General features: G+C 42.0%; 2 protein-coding genes across 13 annotated transcripts in view; both read left to right on the top strand.

The window, feature by feature from the left end:
• The window catches only part of Cadps2 (calcium dependent secretion activator 2), a 529,199-nt gene that overhangs the window by 165,409 nt on the left and 343,646 nt on the right, over positions 1-20,144 (top strand). The gene's annotated exons all lie outside the window — the stretch shown is intronic.
• Rnf133 (ring finger protein 133) lies at positions 812-3,747 on the top strand. 2 transcript variants are annotated; one of them, XM_006236144.5, is made up of 2 exons: positions 812-1,025; positions 2,030-3,747. In XM_006236144.5, the coding sequence occupies exon 2, from the start codon at positions 2,452-2,454 to the stop codon at positions 3,595-3,597; it is 1,146 nt and encodes a 381-aa protein (XP_006236206.1). In that variant the 5' UTR covers positions 812-1,025; positions 2,030-2,451; the 3' UTR covers positions 3,598-3,747. The 2 variants fall into 2 exon arrangements, with proteins under 2 accessions (XP_006236206.1, NP_001037743.1); NM_001044278.1 differs by lacking the exon at positions 812-1,025 and having other exon boundaries at positions 2,283-3,638.

The raw sequence follows: 20,144 nt of genomic DNA, 5'->3' as shown, positions 1-20,144 counted from the left end.
AGTTTTTCACCAGGGTTGCAGTACCAGACACAGATTACCTCCCATGTAGGAGTGTCAGATCCAGTCATAGTTGTTACTGCTCAACACTGATGCTACAATTGCACATCAGTATATCTGGCCTGGCAAACTGGTTTTGTATCATAGGATTCACAAATGGGTAAGATCATCGTTGCCCTTTCTCTCCCAGCAGCCTGCATAGTCTTCCAATAAATACTTAGAAAGCTAACTGCAAGGAGACATTGTCTACCTCAGTTCCAGATTGATTTCTCTATCATGAATCCAAGGTGTGTGCTGTCTTCAATAATAAGGTCTTAACTAGTTCGAGCAGGCAACCAGGAGGGATGGCAAGAACATATAGTGCCTTAGGAGCTTCCCTGACCAACAACTTATATGCCAATTTTTGTTCTGTCTGTAGAACTTTCTTCATTCCTGCCTGAAGTTGTTGCTTCATAAACTATAAAAAGTACCAGTTTTCTTAGTCCTGGTGAGTCCAGTTTAAAAGGGATTGTTTTTGAACCCTGTATATAAAGGCCAAAAATGCTTATGTTCGAAGTACAAGTTCTTAGCTTTGGCTTTCTAGTTAGTAAAAAACACTGTGATACCTACCAAAAAAGTATACTCCAACATCTGTTACTGCCCAAGTTTAATTCATTAGTTTCAAAGTTACTTAAATCCATTGACCTTTGTAGTAAAACTGGGACAGAAGTGGTAGGGTATATAGGATCTTCTATATGTTCTATCTTCTATATTAAGTTTGGCTAAAAAATGTTAGCATCATCTCTTTATGACCTGTAACCATTGTCACTGTCATTGGTTAACTTTTTAATCTTATTGGGCTTGTGTTGTGGGGATTATTAAGGCACCATCCCACCTAGTGCCAGCTACTCTCTGGCCCTGGCGGTCTGGTCTAGCCGCCTCCATGGCTAGTCCCATTCAGTGACCACCCATTTTGCAGGCTCTCTTGATAACGGATTCTGCTCACATTCCCAGCATCCACCTCCTGTGTCACAGATCCCTGTAACCAGGTAAAAAAATCAAAACTCTAGAAGCTTGTATTTTATCAGTCAGATTTGTATCAGTAAATTCTCACCCCACAAAAATGTCTACGCAGTGAACTCGGAGCCAGCTGATATTGATATAAACTGCCCACGTAGATAAGACAAATTGTCCTGTAATTTTTCATCACTTATAAGATATTCATTGCCACCTGTGGCTATTTAAAGCCACACCTGGGTTTGGATTGTCTTTCCCTTTCCCCATCTTCCTTCCTTCCAAAAGCCAAGTCTTCTTCTCCTCTTCCCTTCTTCCTCTCTCAGACCCAGAACTGCCTACTCCTCACCCAGTGATTGGTCTCCTGAAATCTGTATTCGTTAGGGTAATGTACTGAGGTTTTGTTTATTTTGTTTAAATCAAGTTACATTTGAAAAACAAGAGTTGTGTCCTTTATTTGTGTTCCTATTACTGTTATGTGACGTTGGACAGCTTAAGGACGAGACAGGACTAGATGTAACAGGATTCTACCAGCGGTCCTCAACCTTCCTAACACTGCAACCCTTTGATACAGTTCCCCAGGTTGTGGTGCCACAACCATAAAATTACTTTAGTTGCGACCTCATAAGTGTAATTTTGTTACTGTTATGAATCATAATGTATTTTTGGAGATATTTGCCAAAGGGCTCGTGACCCACAGATTGAGAATCACTGCTTTGGAAAAAGAAAAAATCAAAACCAAGTCAGAACCGATAAATGTTTTTAAAACCCTATTATCATTTATCTGAATCTTCATAAAAAAAAACTTGATAGGGACCAAATATGTAAAACTAGTGTTACAGATCTCCCTGCTTTAAGTGCTCATTTGGTCACATTCCTAATTTATGACTCTCGGTATATCTCAAACTTAACGTTGGAAGTGTTTGCTTCAAATAAGAATGTAAAAGGTGTACACTATCCTTTCATTTACTTAGAGGTTTTTTGTTTTTTGTTTTTTTTAAAAAAAGCCAATTGCAGAAATGTTTGTTTTCTCTTTTAGCTTAAATGTGCTACCTACATCCATTTTGTATGGCTCCGTGACTTAACCAGTTTTCAAGGATACATGAAACTACCTATAACCGCTTTGGAAACATTTAACCCAGTACACCTACAGTATGCTCTGAGCTAATTGGCTGCTTGGTCTCCTATGTCACAATGGCCTCATGCAACAGTAAGCAGTATCTAAAGTTACAGTAGTGAGGCAGGGATTTCTTTACTATCTAAGCTTTTTCTCTCTAATCAAACATCTGAAACTCAAGACATCTTTGGAAAGCTCTTGCTGAAACATGTTGGAAGACAGCGTATCTTATTTTCACCCAGAAGATAATTTTTCCTTCCTCATTCCTAATTGATCGTCAACAGATGTGGCAGCCGAGGCTGTTGGTTGGGGTTGGCTCTTAAAGTCCTTCCGGAAAGACAGAGATGAACCCTCTTCAGACTGGCCCTTGGCAAACCAGTGCTCCATCCTTCTGGCTTCTGAAATTCAGTTTTATCTGGCTTGTCAGTCAGAACTGTTGTACAGCGAGTGCAGTTTGGACTGCGTACATGAACATATCATTTCACGTGGGGAACCGCATGCTGTCAGAGCTGGGCGAGACTGGGGTCTTCGGAAGAAGCTCCATCTTGAAGAGAGTAGCAGGAGTAGTTGTGCCACCAGAGGGAAAAATTCAAAATGCTTGTGACCCCAATACCAGTTTCATCCTGCCGCGGAACAAAGAGCCGTGGATTGCACTCATTGAAAGGGGAGGTTGTGCCTTCACACAGAAAATCAAAGTGGCATCTGAGAATGGGGCCAGGGGAGTGATCATCTATAACTTTCCGGGGACTGGCAACCAGGTTTTCCCCATGTCTCACCAGGCGTTTGAAGACATCGTTGTAGTTATGATTGGTAACGTCAAAGGTATGGAGATTTTGCATTTAATTAGGAAGGGAGTCCATGTTACGGTCATGGTTGAGGTGGGAAGAAAACACGTCATTTGGCTGAATCATTATTTTGTCTCCTTTATGATCGTCACAACCGCCACATTAGCATATTTCACTTTTTACCATATTCGGAGACTCTGGGTGGCAAGAATCGAGGACAGGAGATGGAAACGATTAACAAGAGAGCTCAAGAAAGCATTTGGGCAGCTGCAAGTTCGAATATTAAAAGAGGGGGATGAGGAAGTAAGTCCAAATGCAGACAGCTGCGTCATCTGCTTTGAAGCCTATAAGCCTAATGAAATAGTTCGTATTCTCACGTGCAAACATTTTTTCCACAAGAATTGCATTGACCCCTGGATTCTAGCCCATGGCACATGCCCCATGTGCAAATGCGACATTCTGAAAGCTCTGGGGATTCAGATGGACATTGAGGATGGATCAGACTCTCTGCAAGTTCTGATGTCAAATGAATTGCCTGGAACCTTTTCAGCTATGGAAGAAGAGCTGAACAATGAACTTCCTCCTGCAAGAACTTCAAGTAAAGTGACCCACGTGCAGGAGCACCCTACTTCTGTGAACGTTGGCAGCCAGCCTCCCGAAGCAGAGGAAACTGGTCATCCTTCATTTGGACAGCATGACCTTTGAGCAAGTGGATTAAACCTGTTTGTCAAGTCAGGTCCTCATGATGACTAGCAGTTTGCTTGGTGTAGTTTTTGTGTGTGTGTCATTTCCTGTCACTGCTAATTTGCCAAATTCACTGTCAAGCTTCAAATACAGGGGAAAGAAAACCTGGCAGAATTTTGTGGCTTTTTACCTCTGCTAATTTTAAGTTTTTTGTGAATGTGTCATTCACGGTGGCGTACCTGTGTTTATTACTAGTTAACCTGTGTGAAAACCAGAAACAAACTTACCCCCTAAATTGTGTTTGTGTGTTTATACCTGGTTTTATTTTGGTAAGAAAATTGTTAATATATATTTATATTTTTCTTAAAAGAAACCCATCAGTTATCATTCATCTTTTAGCAGGAGTAAAGATTAATTATACTATAGTAATTTTGATGTCATTATGTTGCAGTGGTTTTTTTTTTAATTCTTTGAAATGAAAATTTGCTATATAGAATATTGTGACTTATCCTTAATCAAGAGTTATGTTCAGTTAGTAAATTTTATGTAAATTACCTGTATAGCAAGAAAATGTTTTTAATAAAGTACTAAAACTCTTTAAGAAAACATTCCAGAATTCCTTATAATTTATCCTGACTCTTCTAGTAGTTTAGCGTAATCTCAATGAGCCTTTGAACTTTCTCAGACAAACAATGGAGTTTCAACTACTAGGCAGTGCTAGAGAGACCTAGTGAGTATGAATTCTGGGAATTGTTCCACGCAGAAAAGGGCAGTACTTGGCTGCAAAAGTAACCGGACAGAGATATTAGAGGAGGAAAGGTATTCGTGCAGGGGCAGTAGAGCCAAGTTACAGCAAAACTTGGGCAGACGCCAGGGTGAGGCTACATCTTCCTGTTATACACAGGCCTTTGTGTTCCTGACCCCGGGACAGTTTGACTCAATCGCACATACCACCACCGAATTTTCAATGTTTTAACTTTGTTCTTGGGACAGTAACGTTAGTCCTTACAGTACCAAGTGTTAACGCTAGAGAGAGAAGGACCCAGCGACTCCACAGAAACTCCTTTTGGATGGTTGAATCCTGAATAGACGAGCAGGTGCCTGTAAACTGAAAGCTGGCCATTGGAAGCTGTAGCTCTCAGAGCTGGGGCTCTCGGAGCTGGGGCTCTCGGAGCTGGGGCTCACGACTTGCATGATTTTCACTACAGCTGTGGAGATGATTGTGTAGAGTTGGGGCTGTAGCAGAGTACATGGCAGCCACAAAGCCTTAGGTTCCATTTCCATCACCCCAGACATCACTCTCAAAATCAAGCAACATCTAGAAGTGTTTACGTCTGGTACTGTAGCATTTTTCTGAACCCGATGCTCCAGGATCCTTACAACTCCTCACAAATGTACACGAGGTCTTCCTTTGCCATAGACATAGTGCATGAGACGCTAGCTCCTACATCCCTTTCAGAACCGGACTGTGCTCTCTTTTTCCCACTAGGTATCCTCTTGGTTTCTCCTTAGCCCTCTTCCTTTTGCATGTCATTGTCAGGCTTAGGCTTGATTCCGTTCCCACGCTTAAGAAATCGCCATTTCGCCAATGTATATTGTGTTTTGCTAGTATGGCTATTAAGCCCTATTTAGCAGTATGTCTCCTGTGGTTCAAGAATTTTTGAGCGAATTCTTTTAAGGTGAGTTAGAGTTTGTATTGGAGACCAGAAAGGAGGATCAGGCCTGTGAAGTTAGAAACCGGGAGCACTGAGTGCTCCGTGCATACCTGACAGTAAGATTCGGGACTCTTACCGAGCTGCTTTCCCAGGAGCAGCTTCAGTCCTGCTGTTCCTAAGGCTCGTTTGTACACAAATCCATAAAGCACTTTTATTCCAGGTTTTTCATTTTGTGTTCAGTAAACCAGGACCTGGGGTAAGCTGTGTTCAATATTTATTATGATGTTACATATTCGTTGCAGTTGAATTTTTACCACACTATAGGTAATGCCATTTTTTTTCTTGAACACAGAAATACAAATGCATTTTGATGATATGTAATGGAGTTTATAATATTTTACCACAGTGCCACCATCATAGTGAGTGTCCTTTAGAGTTCTTTTTTTTTTAATTCTTTCAGTAGTCAGAATTTAGTTCCCTGCCCCTCAACCTCATGATCAATAGGATGATGATTTTTTTAAAATAAAAATTAAATTGCTTTTCTCATCACTGATGGAATAAATTGTTTAATATTTTTCTAAAAGGAAATTTTCTGGTGTATTTTACCTATGATTACATGACTGAATAGTACTGATTAAACATAAACCAAAATGATAGTATCTTTTTCCCTTGCTGTAGAATGTCTGTTAATGATCTGAAAAAGAAATTCTGGTCAACAGCTGTTCGAAGTAGCGTGAGCCCTTCACAGAGTTTAGTGAGACAGAGATCCGGCCGGCTTGATGGGTCTTATATACTTAAAATGGTCTCTTTCCAGATATCTGCTTATTGAAACAGCAGACAAGAACCAAGAAGAGGATTATCAATGTCTGGGGAACCGTGAGGGGAAAGGCGGAGTCTTCCCGTGTGGTTTCTGAGAAGCAGTCATTACAATAGAGATTTCATCCGTCCATTTCATTGTTCACCGTAAAGCGCCTCTTGAATTTTTAGAAATGGATGTTTCTTTTGTAATCACTGTGATTTTCAGTGTTTAGGTCTGACTGTTGAGAAATTATTGCGTTTGCTGCCATAGGAACATCTTAAGCACACTTGGGTTTCAACAAGACAAGGCTTTATTGGGGGTCTGTGGGCGAGGCATACAGAAGCAAATGATCTGCCAACCTGGAATGGTTGGAGCTATTTCCCCAATATGTCTGTGCAGACATCCCATTTCACAGTTACAACCCAGCCTTGAAATACCTCTTTCCTCAGGTGTGCCTTTCTGTGAGGCCAAGAGGACACTGTATGCCTGACCAACTTAGGTGCATCGTTATTGATCACTGAGGCCACTCTGGATTTAGAAACTTGTCTGCTTTTATATACAGTTAACTGCTCTGTTGTATGTGTGTGTGTGTGTGTGTGTGTGTGTGTGTGTGTGTGTGTGAAAAAGAGAGAGACAGATACAGAGAGAGACAGAGAGAGACAGAGACACAGAGAAAGAGAGACACAGAGAGACAGAGAAAGAGAGACACAGAGAGACAGAGACAGAGAGACAGAGAAAGAGAGAGAGACAGAAAAACAGAGAGAGACAGAGACAGACAGAGAGAGAAAGAGAGAGAGAGAGAGAGAGAGAGAGAGAGAGAGAGAGAGATCAGAGATAGGTGGCTGCATATGGATGTGACTGAATAGAAAGACCAGAGATTGCCAGGTGCCTTTCTTGATCACTTTCCACGTTTCTCAGAGACAAAGTCCCTCGCTGAACACGGAGCTCACTGATTTGGTTTGACTGGTCATCCATCAAGCCCCAAAGATTCTGTTGTATCTGCCTCCCCAACCGGAATTATAGGGGTGCACTATGGTTCAAAGTTACTTTTTCTTTTAACATGGGTGCTGGGAATTAGATGTACGTCCTTCTGTTTGTATAACAAGGACTTTACTGTCTGAGTCATGTCCTCTGCAACCATTAACACTTTTCTTTTTTTGCCACAAATTGAACTCTGCTGTCTTTGAAAATGTCCTCACTTAGAACACCATTCTCAGAATGCAATCGGCCTATCCTGCTCTCTCTATCCTTCCACCAAGATTGCTGCTGACTCTCATTCTAAGGAGGATCCCCCCCCAGTCACACTTGCCTCCTCTTCGTCCTGTTCTCTTCCAGCATGATACAGAATCAAGTTTCAAGTTATTTTTCCACTAAAGTAACCTGCCTTGTTTCTCCTCCAACGTTTTCATAGTATCACACTGCAATACCCAAAGTGCCCGCATTTAATACTTCTGTACCGCACCAGCCGCTTGTTTCAGTTGTTGTGGGTTTGTTTCTATTGAAAAATTAAAAACTTTTAACCTCCTTCCCCATTTTCTGTACCTCCTATTTCTAAGCCTAGGCTGCATATCCAAATGGAGAAGAGTTGAAAGGCTCAGTGCCCCTACTGCACTTAAATCTCTGGGCTGAGACACAGCCTCAATCCATATAAAGTTGTTCAGGGTATTCCAACTGTACACTAAATTGAGAACTATGCACAGGGCTATGGTAAAGAGCCTTGGCTGTTTAATTTCCTTCAAGGTGACTTGGTTTCACTTTATGGAAGTATTTATGTAGAAATCAATTTATAAAGAGTTAAGCTTCCCGGAGAAGGATTGAAAACAGTCTTCTGGGTTATTAGAGATTGACGTTACCAGGAGAAACAAAGAATGCCTCCTGAAAATATTTGAAGTGGAAGTACTTCTGGGCTTGAAAAATAATTCTTAGTAGCAGCAAGAAGGTTTAGTGGGTAAAGGCTCATAGCACCATGCTTGACAGCCTGCATTTGATCTCTGGGAACCACATGGTGGGAGGAGAGAACGTACTCCATAGAAGTACCCTGTAGCGCACGCACGCGCGCACGCGCGCACGCACACACACACACACACACACACACACACACACACTCACAAAAGAGAGGGGGGAGAGAGAGAGAATGCAAAACAGAACATCACTCTGTGGGAAGGAACAGTGGGAGCGAGTGCTTCATAATCGAATGTCCAATACAATTTCAGACGAGGACTTGACAGGACAGGACACTCAGGATCCTATTGCAATAGGAACAAGCAATGGAATGGCAGTGTGGCCCGGGCAATAGGAGGTAAATGGCTGAGGTGCCTCCACATTACCACGGTCCCTGTTTGCTGTTACAAATGATCCATATTCCTTTGTGATGATCAAGGTAGCACTTACCTCAACCTTCTTCCTAAAATCTCCATTCTCTGTTAACTCCAGTGGCAAGACACTAAGGATCTAGAAGAGGTTGAAATGGGTCGGGAGTAGTTGAGGAGCAGTGAAGAGTCAGGGTTGACCTCCCTGACATTTTCTGGTGTGTGCCTCTAGGTTATAACAGTAACATTCGCCAAAATGGAAACGAACAGGGGTGCAGTTTGGGGTTAAAAACATCATTTTTGTTTATCTCCACAATCTCAAGTTGAGGAAACAGTAGAACTTCTAGGTGAAAATAAAAAAATAAAACAAAATAAAATTGAGCCAGATAACTAAAACGAAACATTTAAATACTGATACATAAGTACTAAGTTGTGATTTACTCATAAAAATTTCCCTCATATATTCTATTTTATATTCTGTTGATTTTCCTGTGATGTCAATTTTTATACAATTTTGCCTGCCTCTCCTTGTATTCCTGTCTGTAATGGTGCATGACTTCCAGCCTTTGAAACACACGTTACGGGATGGAGCTTGCAAGTCATCTAGGGATGCTGGAGTAATAGCTATGGTACAGTATCCCAGGGTACACGTCGTCTCGTCACTATTAGAGCCCTATTTTTAACTTTCCGGTTTTCTGGGATTGAACCTAGAGCATCATTCACATTAGCACGTATTCTATCGCTGTAGCCCAGGCCGGTCCTGAACTTGATCCATCTGAGTAGCTGCGTTAAAGTCTCACATGGCAGGGTCTGCCAGTGTTCGTGTTCTAAGAATTAGGATATTGAGATGGAGTGAGTGCCCAAACGATTCAGCCAGCTTAGTGATAAGCCCATACTTAGATTTAGCATAGTCCATGGCTCACTGTGCTGACGTCAGCACTGTGACCACCTCGATGCTTCGGTTTCCTGTAAAGGAGGAAGTATTAGCGTGAGTACAATTTTGAAAGCTGAAAGTCCAAGGCCAAGGAAGAGAAACTCCAGCTAAAGGCATCGGGGATGGAGGAGTTGGCTGCTCTCGTGTGCAAAGCAATTGTTTACTCAAGGTTTTGAGGTAGGGCACCTTTCTCAATGAAGTTTGCAAGTGTAGCGATTTTCATAATTCCCTCGGCTTGTGGATATTGGCTGCTTTAAGTTCAGCCATAAAACACAGATCTTTTCAAAAAGGAGAAGTGTCCCCTCTATCAGGTTACCTGCATTTATTTTCTGCCCCAGGTGAAGGCCTCAGAGTCATGGTAATTCCCATTTACGGCACCGACAATCACCACCACCTACACACTGTCTTAGGTCTCACATAGGTCGGCTTGCAGTCAGAAACCTTGAGGATCCATTGCGTGTTTTCAGAGAGTCCTCCACCGGCTCAGATGCACATTTTTAAGAATCTTAGCTAACCAGAGGGTCTGTTCCTTTTGGCTAGAATGAATCACACACTTGTAATCAGAACTAATATTAAGTGAGAGTAATTACAAATATTAAAGCAGTTGCTATTAGTGCATTAAAGTTTTGAGATAAGTTTAAGTGCATTTCAAGTGGGCAATTGGTCTGATTTGTGCATATAAATGCTTCTTCCAGCTCACAATCTCCACCACCATCACATCTGCTAAGGAAGCTGTTAGGAAAATTAATGGCTTTCAGGCAGATTGAAATTCCCAAATCAGAATGACAGGAACAAAAAAGGTGGAACGTTGCACACACAACCGTGCAGCCCCCAGGAGAGGAGGTTGTACTGTGGTTTTAAGATGTTATGGTTTGGGATCCTAAATGTCCCTTAAAGACTCACTGTGTACAAGGTGTTGTCCTCAGTTGATAGGACTGCTGGGGGGTGATGTCACTTTCAGGAAGTGGGGGACAGTTTGGCCAGGTGCGTATGCCTGTGGAGGGAGACTTGGACTCTTATGTCCTTCTTTCTTTTTGGTTCCTGGCAGTCATGGGTGAGCAGCTTTCCCCCTTGTTATTTCCCATCATGCTGTTCTTCCCTGCTATAGACTCAAAGCAACATGACCAAGATACTGTAGCCTGAGACCGATGAAACCGTGACCCCAAATAAACCTTCCGGTTAGCTCCTGATTATGGCTGCAACAGGATGCTCTGTTCCTTGTACAGATGTCTGAATACTAAAACAAAGGGCAGAAGGTGACATTCCAAAGGGAACCATGCAAATTTCCCCCCTGGTGCTGGCTTCCTACCCACTGGATGGTGCTGAGCCCAATGAGCTTTTGGAGGTGCCTGTAGCCAGCTGAAGTGTGTGTGTTGGCCCCTACTGCATAAACAGCAGTACTGTTTCTCTAATGGTTAATTCATCACTAGTTCCCTTCTTGGTTGTGAGATTCCCCCATCCACACCCCGCATCATCGGTGGTTCTTTATTCATTTGGTGAATAATGATTGCCAGAAAAATGTTGTTCTACCAATCCAGCAGTCATTGCCCTCACGAGACTCACTTCCTAGTGGGAAGAAAAATAATGTGTTATGTGAGATAATTATAAGCTCTTTTGAAGGAAAATATATCACAGGAAACCGAAGACAGAGTTGCGGTTTCATAAAGAGTTGTTACCCACAAGGCAAATAGTCGAACAGGTCTTGTTAGCTTCGGTTCTCATTATGACACAAAGGTCATCTGGAGGGAGTCTTAATTGGGGGGATTGCCTCCGTCAAGTGACCCATAGGCGTATGTATAATGCTTTTTCTCTTGAACTTTTAAAATTACATTTAAGAGTGTTTTGTCTGCATGTATGTCTGTGTGCCTGGTGGGTGTGGTGCCCATGGAGGTCAGAAGAGGCGATCAGATCATTTGGGACTTGAGTTACCAAAAGACTGTAAGCTGTCATATGGTGTCAGGATCGAACCTGGATCCTCTGGAAGAGCAGCCAGTACTCTGAACTGTTGAGCCACCTCTCCAGTCCCATTTCCTTGATTTTTTTTTTTTAAATAGGGGTAGACAGACCTACCTAGTCCATGGTGGGTGGCACCACTTTTGGGCTTGTGGTCCTAGAATCTGTAAGAATGCTAGTGGCTGAGTCTATGCCCAGAGTACCCTGAACACACTCGATCTCATCTGATCTTGGTGGCTAAGCAGTTTGGCCTGGCGAGTACTTGGATGGGGTAAAGCTGGCTGAGCGTGAGCCATGAGAACAAGCCAATAAGCAGTATTGATCCAGGATTCCTGGGTCTGCTGCTCCTTAAGGCCCTGCCGTACACTTCCTTCATCGATAGGCAATGATAGGAAAGCCTAAGCTAAATAAATCCATTCCTCCCTAAATTGTTTTTTCGGTCCTGGTGTTTATCACAGCAACTGAAAGCAAACTACAACGGGCCTCAAAGAACCAAATCATCCCATTCACACAAAACCAACTGAGTGTTATAAAGAGCGGGGGGTGGGGAGGGGGAGGGTGGGGGGGAGGGGCAGGGGGGTGGATATGGATGCTTTTGTCCCCTGTGGGACACCTGAGGCCAATTTAACCCAGAAGGCAGAGGTGAGTGTTAGTTGCCATTTATTCACTTGAAGGGTGCCTTGGGCAAATTTATAGTTTCTTTGTTATTACAGAGATTAGAACTAGTTGAAAAAAAAATGTCAGCTGTAGGGCGAATACTGCTTCCTGGAAACAGAGCTTCTGAGAAGTTAGTCCCAACCACTGATCAACATGCAAAGTGACTTTCTCTGAAGTACTTCATAAATGTTAGTCATCACGATGGTGGTGGTGGCCGAGGTGCTAACGGTGTGGTGGTGAGGGAATTCAAGTTTTAAAAAGGCGATTGAATGTCCGACTTTCAGGTGTCTCTCAGTTTTGAGGATCAGACTCTAGGATTAGAAAACAATGATGTTTTCCATACAGAGTTGCCATCTGGTGGAAAAAATAACCAAGTACAGTTTATGAATTGGAAAAACCGTTCGACAACCAGCGTGCAGTTCATTTCTCTTGAACTTACAGACTGTCTGCTTTTAAGATTGATTTACTTTATAGAGTCTTTTTTTTTTCATTTTGAATTTTGAAATTTTATTCCTCAGCTGCAGATCCTTGGGTTATGAAGTGTAAATAACTTGCCATCTTCACAGTTCGTGCTTTATAAGCCTAGGATCTGAGAGGGCGGTAAACATGCTCTCTGGAGTCCTGCTAATATTGTGGGAAATATAATGATTTGGATTATGTAAGATCTTCTCCAGCTTCTCTGTCAACATTGGCCAAGCAAGCTATGCTTCCCCTTTCGCTGGGAACACATGGCTTTCCTTCCTTTCAAGGTCCCATTCTTGTATGTTGTCACAGATTGCAAACCCAGGTAGTATCCAATGGTGTACTTTTTGTCTTTCTGCTTATAAGAAGTAAGTGCCTTCATACAGTCTTAGGATTCAGTCTTAGCAGTCTCAGTAATTAGAGGTCCAAGAAAAATCTGTCATTGGCTGAACAAAACTTGAGCTGACCAGTAAGTCGCAAAATACCCGAAAGAGCGAACTGAAGGATTCACTGTCAATTGCCACCAAAAGAAAGCTTTCCAACAAGTCTGTTTACAGCATGATGGGAGCTCCCAATTTATCTTTTAAAGTTTTATATTGTTCAGGTAGCATCTTTGTTTATGTGGATGGAGACTCATCGTAGTCCCTACAACAAATTTGATAAGGTCTTTGTAGTTTGGGGCTTCGGGTTTATTCCAGGAGCTTTAGAGTCGATATACGGCGTTTAGGTTAGCTCTAGGGTAGGATTCTTTGAAGTGAACTCTTTTCTTCTAGACTGCTGATAAATGTCTAGAAATATCATCTCTTATCTGTGTAAGCTCTTTTAGTAAAGGAGATTATGGCCAGTTTTAAGAGACATTTGATAAGGAATGGGGTTAGTTAGTGGTTTCCAACATTTAGGATTCACAGAGGAGTAAAAATCCTCTGCTAATATTAATCCCCCCATACACACACACACACACACACACACACACACACACACACACACACACACACACACACATTTCCATTTATCGTATAAGCATAGATTTCTCACAGTCTTCCATCAGGAATGCTAGTATAGCAAGCATTCATTACTAGTGACTTTATAACAAAAAGTTATTTTCCTCTTAACTGCCAACATGTTTGTTGTATTTAATTTTATTAAATGCATTCTCACTGCCTAGGAGCACCTCTGTCTTCTCTCTAAGCTAGCTTCGAGATCTGATCGCAGACTCTTGGAATGACTGTCTCCATGTTCACCAAGATCAGTTTGGGTACCCGTTTATCCCACTATATGTAGGATAAGCAAACACATGTCATTGTATCAGGAGTGATGACCTACTGAGAACATAATTTGCTTTGATACGTATTATTGGGAAAGGAACATAGGGAGAATATTGAAAAAAAACCCAAAAACAAAAACAAAAACAAAAAAATGTTTTCCTTTCTTAGAATAGAAAGTATGTTCTTCGGAGCAATGGAAGGGAGAGCTGGGAAAGGGAGGTAAGGGAGATTTAGTGAACTGAGAAAATGAAGCCATTGAGCGCTATCTGAGAATCCACTGGCTGGCATTGATTATTCAGAGAGACCCAATGCAAATATAACTTGTATTCTTCAAAAATAAGAATCATTTGATTTTTCTCAGTGATACTTAACTTACCATTGTTACAAAATTCACCGATTGATAACATCTGAAAAATAGTTTAAGGAAAAAAATTCTAAAATTGATTCTTCAAGGACATTACAAATTATGAAACTCATGAGACAGTGTTTTATTTGGCCATATCATGGAGAAGAAGCACCTCTTCTAAGTGGGTCTCTTGTACTTTCTCAATATCTCTCTGCCTCAAGACATGTTGGCACCCTTCCCAGGAACCATCTGACAGATAGCCACAATGATTTGGCAAGGAGATAATGTTTTTCTAGTCATTATGAAATCCTTTTGAATAAAAGAAGTAATGTGCGGTTCAGATCAGCAGCACCATGCATATTAAGTGCTTCTATAGAAAAATATATTTGAAATCTTATTTGGACAGCTGAGCAGACTGAAGATACTGTTTCTCCACAGTCATCACATCACAGTCAATTTTGGTATTAGTTTCCTGTGACTTCATTAAGATTTCGGTTATCTCTTTGGAATATGAGTCCGGCAGATGAATGGGAAGAGAGGCGTTTCAGGATACTCAGAAAGAAGGCCATGTACAATTAAATTTCACTAAAATGTAGAGAAAAAAAAAACAACACCCAGGGTATGTTAGAAGCTCTCCAATGTCAGGTTGAGATAATGCCCGTGAGGAATTGGATTGTGCAGAATTTTCACAAGATAACCGATTGGTAATGCCACAGGCGTTGGGCAGTGCCCTGTGGAATGTCATAAGGTGTTCAATGGATGGGCGTAAGAGAAATAGTAAACTAGCATTATCATTGAGTTCAAAGACTATGTTTCCTGCTCTTTTTCCCCAAAGGCACTATTTCCTTAGTCTGGCCACTTCTCAGCTTAGATCCCTTAGTTTGAAAATGAAAATTATGATCCACAAAACATAGAGTAATTGTGCCATTCAATGAAACCATGTCCAAGAGCCCCAGAGAGACAGTACCTAATTATGCTTAGTTCCCATGCTGCTGATACTTGGGTAACTTTGAGTTCTCTCAAGCAGAATTTCACAAATGATCTTGTGTTGCAGAGCAGAAAGGTGTAGTACGTGGGCACTCCAAGACTAGAGACCGGTTCTATGACAGCCTCCATGGTAGCCTTAGTCTGCCTGCCTTTGGTAACTTTTGCTGTTATTAAGGTGAGTTCATGGGACAATCTATCAGTGTCACACAGTATCATATTGGTCATACACAAGAACTATGTATGATTCATTCTTCAAGAACACTACAGATAATAGGACTTATTAGAAAACACAATTACCAGACTATAAAATATTCTTTACTAGCAAAAATGAATCTCATTTTCCCCTTTGGACAATATTCATGGTGGTCTGTTTCCTCTGGGATGTTTTCATATCTCTCATTCAAATGGACAAGTTTCTTGTCTTCTACTATTTAATAGATGAATTTCTTGTCTTCTACTAGTTAGTGGATGAATTTCTTGTCTTCTACAGGTTAATGGAGGAATTACGAAAGTGACTGGAGTTCACAACTTTGAAGCCTGCTTTACTTCAATGTTCTTTCATTGTCTCCTTCGTTCCTTCTTTTCCACTGTTTTCTGGGTTCCCTGGCATTGCACAACACCCCAGACCTGTCTTTCACCTCTCATCCAGCTTTACACCCCAAGCTGTGGTTCCTACTCTCAGTACTTGGCTTCTCTCACACCTCTTCCCGTGATTCTTTCTGCATTATGGTTTCCCATCGTATCCAAGCATGGAAAACTCAACCAGCCTTCCTGGCGACTGACGTGATGTGTAGTTAAAGCAACAGAATGAATAGAAGAATTAGACCTGTTGTTGTAAAAATATAAAAAAGTAAAAAAAGTATTTTACCTCACTAGGTCCTGCACTGCGGTGTCCCAAGATATCTGCCAGATATCTGGGTGGTAACACATCCCAACTCTGCCGTGGCGGCCCAGTGTCTCTAGCTGCCGCACACTTTTTTACACTCAAACCCTCACATAAAAGAACACACAAAACAATAATCTTAGATCCAATTGGTAGGATATAATTGCCCACTTAAACATACAAAGCCCAGTACCATCCGTCCCTTAAGAACATTGATAACAACCTGTAAACACACAGAGCGAGATCTTTACGTCAGCCTCCATTGTCCTGCGACGGCTTCTCTGCCATCCTCCTCCTCTCTTCCTCCCTCTTTGTTCCAGTCTCCTCCTCTTCCTTCAAACTTCTCTCCTGCCCATCCTTCCTTCTCATCCAATGACAGGCCTCCTTCTATCTTGTACCTGCCTCACCTGTGACATCATCCCACACAGACCACCAGTTGTTTTCTCTTCCAAACAACTTGCTCATAGTTGCTTCTTTGCCCATAAACTAGCTGTTTTGTAAGTGTTTGCTCCATTTGTGACCTTACATATAGGTGTTGCAGACAGTGAGATGGGGCAGTTTCTGACAGTGGGATTTACTGATTAAAATGTATGAACCCACCTGTTAATTTAATATTATAGTTGCAGCTTGAAGTGGGCTTTAATGGAAAAAAAAAAGTTTTATACTGAGATGTGACGCGTCAAGCTAGGATGACCGGGGAGGGATCTCTGCAATCTGAAGGTAAATAGAGGATGATAAAGCAGACCCTGTACAATTCTTGCATGACCTGGATGACTAGAGCATCGAGGCCTATCCAGGCAGAGTGAGTTTTAACTGAAGATGGAGAATTGGGAATGAGTTGTAAGGCCGTGGAGGCCATAGTGATTTTTCTCTTAAACCATCAAGTTGACATGACCTGAGGTGGTGGTGGTGGTGGTGGTGGTGGCGGTGATGATGATGATGATGATGATGATGATGATGATGATGATGATGATGATGGCAGTGTCGGTGGTGATGGCAGTGGCAGCTTAATATTATTTTGGTGTCAGGGAAGAAAATACATTGGGTGAAGTGATGGTGGCCAGGAATCTCCCAAGGCAGGGAACCCACTGAAGTGTCAGTTGACAGTCCTAGGAAGAAACATGGACAACTGTTATGGGGAGATGAAGAAATCGAAGGGATTTCTGAAGGACCAGTAGGGTCAGTATAGTGACAAATTGTCTATTTGCAGCCATAGAGTGGAGCAAGAGGGGTGTCAGGAATGTTTTCTAAGTCTCAAGGACGGAAATTGGTACCTGACACTGGAGGCAAAGTGAGTGTGGGAAGACGTTTTAAATTGCACTTGATCGAGACTCGTGAATTTCAAATGCTCTTGGGACTTTAAGAAGAGGACTCAATAGTATCAAAGGTCTCCGTCTGTAGCTTACATTAAATGCAAAAGGAGGTCAGTGGGACACACTTTGTGGAGGTACTAAAGCAAAGTGGAGTGCCCTGGAACGCGGTGAGCAGCACGGTATTTTGAAAAAGAAGTACACCCTCGGGGTAGGAGGACTTTCCTTCTGCATTCAGAAGCCATGGTACTGATCTGTGCAAAAATCCTGTATTCTGGCACCCATGCCTTTTAGCACAGTTTTTGTTCTGCTTCTAGTTACAGATATTCCTGTCCTTCGATGTCTCCCCTGCAGCCATCCATAGCATACACCCGCAGCTAGACTTGTAACGGATAGTCTTTATCACTGGGTAGTCAGTCAACTTTGGGTAGTTACTACTTTTTCAACAAACCATTTTCTACCTGTAATAAATGACAGTCTCTTTTTAGAGTTTACACTCATCAGCCAGCAAACTGGAATAAATGCTATCGGTACCTACTTTTTACTCTGGGGTGACATATAATCCATCGATGTCAAACAGTGTTCTGTGCAAAAGGAAATAGCAGAGTACGAAGGCGAAGACTAATGAATGGGAGGTAGAGAGAGGGTAGAACTTCTTCAAGAGATGATGGCACTAAGACCCAAGAGAAGTAAGATGATGTATGAGTAGATTTCTCTTATAGTAAGTAAGTCATTTCAAAAAACATTAAAAACATAGAAATCATGACAATTAGCTCATCTTTTCTTAAGTAAGAATCTGCTATTACTGCAGATACCTCAAGAATCAATAGGGGCTGAAGAATTAGCTTTCTAGTTTCCTGGCATGGTTCCGATCAGACTTCTATCCATTAGGGCTGTTAGACCGAGGACCTTGGGTCCTTCTTTCACAGCAACCTTCTTCCCACATGGCACATGTTGAAGGACCAAGAGCAAGAACGCCACGGTCCATGGCAACCGTCTCACTTCTGAGATGAGATGAGCGCTGACTGTTCTTGACCTTCCGTGCTACTGACTTGCCTTTCCTACTGCTCAGGCGCAATTTCCCAGCCTCGCCTCTGCTGCTTCCCTCGCACTTCCTTTTCCGTCTCCACTTTCTAAAAGCACAATTTAGGATTCCTATGTGAACGTTATTGTGCCCTGTCCTGTCCCCTTCGCTCTCTCCTGCAGCTGACTCTTCATCTTTACTCTGCTAAATGCTCTCTGCCCAAGGTGACCTAGGACAAGAAAACAGCAAACAGATCTGTTTTAATATGATCTGTTTCCTCTAGAGACCTCTGGTTCATACTTGCTTCTGTCCTGGGAAGTCGGTCCTGTCTGAGCCGTTGCCGGGTGTGTGTGTGCCTGTGTGTGTGTGTGTGTGTGTGTGTGTGTGTGTGTGTGTGTGTGTGTGTGTGTGTGAGCGTGTACATGCCTGTGCGTGTGTCTCTCATTGTCCTCACTTCTACTGGATACATTTGTGTATGGGAGAGGTATTTATTTAATTGGTAACCATTTAAATATAGGGTTTTTAAAACTTTTGTTCTCCCCTTATGTGCTCTTATACTTTTTCCTGACCACTATCCAAACTTAATTAATTATCCCTAACACACGCCATTTTGTTAAAAATCAGCAACAACAAAACAAAACATACATAGATATATACATTCTTCCGCCTTTATTATGCATTATAGTTACAAAGAGAATGACAATCCTGTTTCCCCACCTTACTTTCCATGTGTTGTAACTCAAAAGGTATTCTGTTCTGTCTTCTCTCCTTCCTGCCTCTCTTCCAGCTCTGTGGCCATTTTGCTTGTCAAGTCAGCTGTCTCCTTCTGATCATTGATCTCCACCTTAGCTCCACCACTTCGCCATCTACCCTTGCCGCTGGCGTCTCATCTTGAGACACATTTCTTAATCTCTTAACACTAGGTCATCTAACCACAGCTGGGCCCTGTGTTAGTTAGGACTCTCTAGAGGAACAGAACTGATACAATGAATCTGTGTTACAGAGGGGCTTTATTACTTTGGCCTCATGGAATGGGTGGTCAGGCCATGCACTGGAGGTGCTGAGAACCTGGTAACTACCCACTATGAGGTTGGATGACCCAACAGTTCTCACTGAACACTGAACGCCTAGAATATTGTTAGGGAGCTGGTAGTCTAGTCTTCATTGGAAGGCTGAAGAAGGTAAGTTGTAATGTCAGCAGAGTTTGTCAGCAATCAGAGTAGCAACCAAACAGATGTATTCTCCAGCATGGAGTGAAGGCCTACAGGCAAAATCAACGTCTGTTTTCCTTCTGCCCTCTTTGCATGTGGAATGCCCCTTTGGGAGAAGTACTGCCCACTCAGCAGCGTGTTTCCCTCCCTTTTCAGGTTTCCAGGAAACATTCTCCAGACCTACCAAGAGGCATGGCTCTTAGTTGATTCCATATCTGATGAAGTTGGTGAGCAGAGCTAGCCATTACACCATCAACTAGAACCTGAATTTCTCTCTTGTACACATGCTATTCCCTCATCTGATATTTAGTGATCTTCCTGATTTAAATAGTATTGCTACAGTACTTATATGTAATCTCTATATATAGTAGGAAAGTTTTTGAATTACCCTTTGAAGATTTTAATGTTTTTTTTCTTCTATTCTTTTCGGGCCCATTTATTTATTTCCTTAAACTATGTTTTATTCTCCCTCTTAACTTTACACAATTCACAGGCTATTAAAGACACAGGTCCTTTGTCCCTGTTCTGGGCTCTCCCCTATGTAGCTCTCACTTCTCACCAGAGTTGTTAACTCCATTTCCTTGGTACCCCCCCCCCCTTTTTGTATGAGTGTCTCTTATTCTCCTTGTTCATTTTCCTTTTCTTGTTGGTCTTTCCTCCTCAGGGAGCAGGAGATTGTCAGAGTTTAGTCTTTGATGGATTCATCTGTGTGCCATGAACACTTAGCAGAATCCTAGCATTTTGTTACCACTTAGCAAATGTCATTTACATAG

This window comes from Rattus norvegicus, chromosome 4 (genome assembly GCF_036323735.1).
Source record: "Rattus norvegicus strain BN/NHsdMcwi chromosome 4, GRCr8, whole genome shotgun sequence".
Classification (NCBI taxonomy): Eukaryota; Metazoa; Chordata; class Mammalia; order Rodentia; family Muridae; genus Rattus; species Rattus norvegicus.
This window is presented reverse-complemented; position numbering and strand designations above follow the sequence as displayed.

Excerpts from the sequence above, each read along its gene's own strand:
- Rnf133 (XM_006236144.5), top strand. The coding sequence starts at position 2,452 with ATGAACCCTCTTCAGACTGGCCCTTGGCAAACCAGTGCTCCATCCTTC.